Here is a 6,940-nt window from a genome sequence, read left to right as displayed (position 1 = left end):
AAACTGAATATAATAAGTAAGCTAGAGATCAGTAATTGAATATATATAAACCACAAAGAGAGTAAGTGGAAGATGAATGGATAAGAATATGGAAGTATTATTGAATTGATAGTCGTAGAATAGATTATGTGTTGAATTAAGACGGAAGTAGTAAGCCTTAGTGTTTTGTAGTTTGATAATTGATTTCAGATAGCCAGAGTACAATCAATTGTGACACTAACAGACCCAATTCATATAACCAGTCTTTCTCCATGTTCGAATCCACCTCTATTAGTTCAATTGCTTTGGTATATTGAAGCTTGAATACAACGAGAACAACAACTACATAAATAGTTTTATTATGCACTTTATTATGTACTTGTATTTTATTTATTATGTATTTGAACCTATTAAGTTGTATACATGTGTCTTATCTTTGCCAATATCATATATATATATATATATATATATATATTTGTATAAAGAGAGAAAGAAAGAAAAAAAAAAAGATAAATAGTATTAATTATAAAATAAAATATATTTTTAAGTAATTATATGTAATAGATTATTGATTATATTAATTAAATTAGAACCTTGTAAATTAAAAAATTTATTCACTATAAGTTCCAAGCTATTAATAATTTGATATTTAGACCTCTAAATAAAGGTTTATTGAAGGTTTTTAAAATATTAAAAATAATTCAAATTATATACTTTTTTAAAATAAAAAATACACTAACTATATATATAGAGAGAGAGATGAGTGAATGCTTGTGCCATTGGATACACAAACATTGTAGAAAATAATTCTATTAACAAAATGCATGTGCAAAAAAATGGATCCAATTTTCTAACAATAAATTATCTAAAATATAATTAATTTCAGTCAACCAAAATTAATATAACTTTACTTACTTTAATATATATCCACTCTTAACTTTAATCATCCAAAAAGTAATAAAATGATGAATATGTTTTTATTAGATTTTACAATTTATTTATAAGAATAAAAAAAATTACATAATAAAAATATTGTATTTATAAATTTTAAGTTTCAGAAACAATCAGACTAATATATCTATATCTCAATTTTTAAGTATGTCTATGAAAAAAAATAAACCAATTTGTGGAAATTAGAGTTCTATATGCAACCAATTGATAACTAAATATGTTACTTCTGAGACAACTGGATGCAAATAGATAGTTCTTATAGTCAACTAATTTAATGTAATTTTTATGTGCTGTGTCATAAGTCCCATGTTAACACCATCTTGTCTTTGTATTTATCTATATGTATGTATATATATATATATATATATACATATATATATATATATATATATATATATAACATCTATACATATATATATATATATATATATATATATGTATATGCACTGCATTTGGGGTATATATATATATATATATATATATATATATTCACTGCATTTGGGGTATATATATAAATAACATGTTAAATTTAGTAATTGAAGCATAATGGAATTAGTGTAACCAAGAATCGCACATATATTTCTATTATTAGTATTTCACCTTAAAATAAAAATGTGATCATTAAAAATGATAGGCATGATTATAGTTTTACAAAGAAGACTTTTTATTTTACTTTATATCAAATTCATCAACTCCTACAAATTATTAGCCAATCCACTATTTATACCCAACTCTTAGAACACTCCATAAGAACTATATTAAACACTAATAAGTCCTTCAACATTGAAATACGAAAAATTCAAAGTGAGCCATGAAACAAAACAGTCAATAACTAAAAGTAATTAAAATTGTTTCCATCGTGACCATCAAAACTAGTATGAAAGAAAACAACCGCCACAACTTTAAACATTCATTATGCCACACACGAATTTCCACAGAATCATATTAGTGCACACAATCGCCCTTTGTTTCCTATAACTCACTAACGGCCCTAAATTTCGTATCAGAACCAATCCGAAGTTGACTTCTCGACGCCGATTTCACTTTTAGCAGACAGTAAATCCTGCCGACACTGCGATTCGAACCCAAAATCTACCCAGAGTGAATTATACTCGGGACTGACGCAAATAATAACCGCCAGGATCTTCTACTTAATTGTTCTCATCTTAGTATATATATATACATTTCCTTTCTCAAGAAGAAATACGTATCCTTATAATTGACTACCAGTTTGCTTGAATGTCTCCCGCCCACGTTAAATGAACTGATTGCAATTTCAAACACTGCGCACGCCATATCAATCAATGCTTCGAGGCCTTGAAACCCTAAAGTTGTACAGTAGCCTCGAGGGCCGAATCCAGGCACGCTTCAGCGCACGAGGCTTTGACAGGATCGCGAGTGGGTCGTGACTGTGTGCGAGGAAGTAGTACCCATGTCTGAATTACACGCTGCAGCACACCTGCAAGCCTGGTCAATCTCTGCCGTTTCTACGATTCTCCCAATCTAGACCTGGTCTCGGAAAGGTTTTTCTCGTCCACAGAATAGGTCGTGGAATCCACATGCGTGAACAGTCGCACAAATTTCAAAGCTGGGCGTGTAGAACTGAATCAACCTCTCAACAACGTCATGAAGTGAAGAGTCGTTGACCTGTGAGTGTGTGGTCACGCTCCCACATTTGTCATCGTCCGTGCACCTTCCCCATCATCCACTCTCATTCACAAATTCCACCGTTGAGCAGCGAAGTAAATCGAATGCCAATTTGGAGGAGGTATTGTTAAATCCACAGTCCGCTTAGGACGGGATTCCCGAATTCAATGGCGGTGGAATATGAAATGTGTTTTTGATATGAAAGGTTGTGAGATGATATGTGACTCTCAAGAGCGGAGTCGACTAGATCAGGGTCACGCCCTTTGGTCGCGCACCAGGGCAACCACTACATTCTCCTGATCGTTAAGTCACACTAATAGCAGCGGTTCTGGGCTCTTCGACATTGTTGCTACCTACTTATCGCAAGATCAGGTTGCTTGATCCAGTCTCCTTCTTGTTAAGTTTGATCAAGGAACAGTGGGAGCAAGGATCGACAATGTCAGCCTACTGGGGCAAATATGCAGGTATTTGATCCACATGCTTCATAAACTCTGAATTGCACCAGTGCGAAATTGAAGTGCATACATCTGCATAGAACGTATGAAATCGGGTGTGTAGACCGGGCAGCCGTCAACGGATATTTTTTCCAGGAATTGTGCAGAAGTCTACAGAATGGATCTCCCTTATTTTGTTTAATGCTATCAGTAAAGTGCAGAATGATTGAGTGTGCAACTGTAAAGTTGAGTTATCGTCTCTTCGTTTAAATGTACAGAACCTAAGTTGCAACTATTGTTTGTTGAAGTATTCAAGAGTCCATCGATTCAGAATTTTCATTTTAGTCTTTTTTGTGTGTCTGGGTGTAGCGAGCAATCCACAAAGCAAAGGCGCTCATCAAAAACACGCTTGCTGGAAATGCGGTTGGGTCTAAACGTTGAATCTCTTGCCTATTTCCTTGACTACTTTGCTTCAGTCTTGAACTATCATGAGCATCAGATGAGTAGGTATGTCGCTTCCTTTCATCTTCAACACGTAGCTGCTATCCAGAGACATAGTGGAAGATGATCCACATACAGTGTGTGCCCCTCTAAACTCATTCGACATAAAACGTCCTTATTGATGCTCCCAGAAATTTGAACTTGGAATTAGATGTCAAGTAGAGCCTTAATCCTGTTGGCAATTATTGTCCTTCCAAGGCAAGATTAATCCTCAACATCACTTGGTTTTCGCGTTTTGAGCGCAACGCTTCTTTCGCGGATTCAAATTGTTGTCATTTCCCGAGTCTTAACAATCGTTTCGACTTGATTAAAAAATCCACCCAAAATTTATGATAAAATACATGAACAAGATTCACGTTTTGATTCGATTCTTGGCATTCGTTTGCCAGTATGCTGAAAATTTGGAATGAAAATTTAGGGTTTTCATGATTTTTGTCTTCCAAAAATTATGATTCGCATCGAATACCTTGCGAAAGAAGACAAGAGACATCGCGCCATCTAGTTGACCCACATCGCTTAAAATTTGGAAGCTGCTTTAGCCTGATTGAAACAGTTATTGTCTTAATAGACTTCAACAAATTTCTCATACTGACGTTGTGACATTTGAATGATCCATACATTACTTGATGAGGAAATAGACTCCAAGAAAGGCATACGAAATTGAAAGGCCATGGAATTTGACAAACTCACGGAATGTGTGACTTCCATTGCAGATGAGCTCATCAGAACCGCCAAGTTTATCGGCACACCTGGGAAGGGCATTCTTGCCGCAGATGAATCCACTTCAACAATCGGCACTAGGTTGCAAAGCATCAACGTCGAGAACACAGAGGCCAACCGCCAAGCACTCCGAGAGATGCTCTTCACGGCTCCTGGCATACACCAGTTCTTGAGTGGGGTGATCATGTATGAAGAGACATTGTACCAAAAGACTCTCGCCGGGAAGCCATTTGTGAAGCTCCTGGAAGAAATGGGCGTCATGACAGGCATCAAAGTGGACACAGGAGTCGTCCCGCTCGCCGGAACCAATGGCGAGACCACAACCCAAGGGCACGATGGCCTCGGCGCCCGATGCAAGAAGTACTACGAAGCGGGAGCCAGATTTGCTAAGTGGCGAGCGGTGTTGAAGATTGGCCACACAGAACCTTCAGAGCTTGGCATCCAACAAAATGCGCAAGGACTGGCCCGGTATGCCATCCTGTGCCAAGAGAATGGTCTGGTGCCCATCGTCGAGCCAGAGGTTCTCTCCGATGGCACCCATGACATCCGAAAATGTGCCGAAGTAACGGAGCGCGTCCTGGCCGCATGTTACAAAGCCTTGAACGATCAGCACGTCTTGTTGGAGGGGACATTGCTGAAACCTAACATGGTTACCCCAGGCTCTGAGGCGCCGAAGGTCAGTTGCGACATCATCGCGAAATTCACCGTGCGCGCGTTGCAGAGAACGGTGCCCCCTGCAGTCCCTGCCGTCATGTTCCTCAGCGGAGGCCAGAGCGAGGAAGAAGCCACCGTCAACTTGAACTCCATGAACGCGTTGCAAACCTTGAAACCATGGACCCTGAGCTTCAGCTATGGGCGCGCGTTGCAATCCAGCGTGCTCAAGACTTGGGGTGGCGAAAAGAAAAACTGGGTGGCTGCTCAGAGAGTGCTCTACAACCGCGCTAAAGCAAATTCGGAGGCTGTCTTGGGGAAGTACAAGGGTGACTCCGGCGGTGACTCTGGAAACCTCTTCGTCAAGGATTACAAGTACTGAATGCTCTCTAGCTGCAACGCACAAGTTAATTATCTCTACGCATTTCGCTGTACAATCGTTGGTTTTGTTCCTGCAACTTGATTGGCAGGGTATTCCTAACCCCAGAACTCTACCGTTTCCATCGTTTCAAAAAATGATCTAAACTCTAGCCTCGCGAATTGTAGGGTGTATTTGAAATGTATGTGCACAGCAAGCAGCACGTTGTCAACAATTTGATGGGTAACTACAGTGAGCTAACACATGTAGAACCTTTTAGCTTGACCCCAAATATCATAGTTAACAGGCTTATATATTGAAATATCAAAAAGACAGAATGATATAACATGGATTGCAACAGGAAAAAGTTAGGCGCTGGCCACACCAGTTTTCACTCAAAATGGAAAAAAACTAATGGCCTTGTTCTTTACATGGACGAGAAAATTCGATTGAATCAATCACCTAACAAGTTTTCACCTCTAGCGAACGATGCTGACACACAAAAACACATGCAGCAACAACAACAATACACAAAATAAACGAAAAAAAAAAAACGAAAAATATATCATAAAGCGCGAGGTCTAAGAATCTCTAAGTGCTGCATTACGTACGATCATCGCTACACTAGAAAGCTCAAACCCTTGCGAAATCCTGCATGGGTGTATCAATATTAATTAAGCAATCCAACGCGTGATGCATGCGCTTTAGTCGTAAAAATCGATGTATGCACTAAGGTGTTGCAGTCCTCGTGTTTGTTTATCTCCAAATGCGCAATTCGGATCAGATGATCACGCATGTTGTCGAAAGAGTGTCCAAATTGGTGGATCATTCAAAGATGCTAGAGAATTTCGACCAATCCGCACCAAAACTTCCAGAAGCCCAGCCGGAGTTGGTGTGGTTCGCGTGTAACCTAAGGTGAGTTCCGATGTAGGGAATGGAATGCCGGCGTGATGCTCGTTACGAGCTTCGCAGACTTGTCCGTTGCTTAAGATCAAGCGTGATAGGGCTGGCTGCCCTTCTCTGCCAGATTGGCACAAAATCTTGTTTGGATTTATCTATCTTCTCTTTGGGCAACGATCTCACGGGTAACGGCGACAGAGAAGCACTGTTCCAGTGAACATCACCGGGAACTTCCTGTACTCTGTTAGAATGGAATTTCTGCAATAAAGCTGTGTGTCTTGCTCTCTCATTTAACCCAAGCTTCTCATCGCTATCATCCGCGTCATAATTGTTTCGCGATGAATCACGCCATGTCCCGTTGTCAAAATTCTTTTCATAGCTCTGCGAGTCGTAATTCTCCCACGCCCCAGGAGGAGTAGAATTTACCTGCCTCACTTGGGCCTTCACTTTTCGAATGATCTGTTTCCACACGGGTGGCTTGTAATACTCTTCATTCATGTCAATCTCCCACCTCCCTTTCGTTCTCAACACTGACTCGTTGCCAGGTGATCCATCGTCGCTAGAATCTGTGGCGCAAACCTCAACGGTGTACTTGCGACCCCAGCGCGGCCCACAACAGCAAAAAACCCGATCACTTCCTGCTGTTGATTTTGACCGGCTTTCACCTCGTTTCTCTTCAAATTGATGCACGTTGACTGTCGACAAGGATTCCCCTGCCCGACTACGCCCTCGAGGAAACCAACATATACCAGAATTATCTTCTCCATCGCTGATTGACTCCCTTCTTGCGACAAAAAAA

General features: G+C 39.7%; 1 protein-coding gene across 3 annotated transcripts; it reads left to right on the top strand.

The window, feature by feature from the left end:
- The first annotated feature begins 1,847 nt into the window (after window positions 1-1,847).
- Window positions 1,848-5,723, top strand: LOC112278816 (fructose-bisphosphate aldolase, cytoplasmic isozyme 1). Of its 3 annotated transcripts, XM_024512617.3 has the most exons (3): window positions 1,848-3,041; window positions 3,381-3,434; window positions 4,226-5,723. In XM_024512617.3, the coding sequence occupies exons 1-3, from the start codon at window positions 3,014-3,016 to the stop codon at window positions 5,263-5,265; spliced, it is 1,122 nt and encodes a 373-aa protein (XP_024368385.1). In that variant the 5' UTR covers window positions 1,848-3,013; the 3' UTR covers window positions 5,266-5,723. The 3 variants fall into 3 exon arrangements, with proteins under 3 accessions (XP_024368385.1, XP_024368386.1, XP_090104494.1); XM_024512618.3 differs by lacking the exon at window positions 3,381-3,434; XM_090248368.1 differs by lacking the exons at window positions 1,848-3,041; window positions 3,381-3,434 and adding an exon at window positions 3,502-3,518.
- The last annotated feature ends 1,217 nt before the right edge of the window (window positions 5,724-6,940 follow it).

This window comes from Physcomitrium patens, chromosome 2 (assembly GCF_059467195.1).
Source record: "Physcomitrium patens ecotype Gransden chromosome 2, ASM5946719v1, whole genome shotgun sequence".
Lineage (NCBI taxonomy): Eukaryota > Viridiplantae > Streptophyta > Bryopsida > Funariales > Funariaceae > Physcomitrium > Physcomitrium patens.
This window is presented reverse-complemented; position numbering and strand designations above follow the sequence as displayed.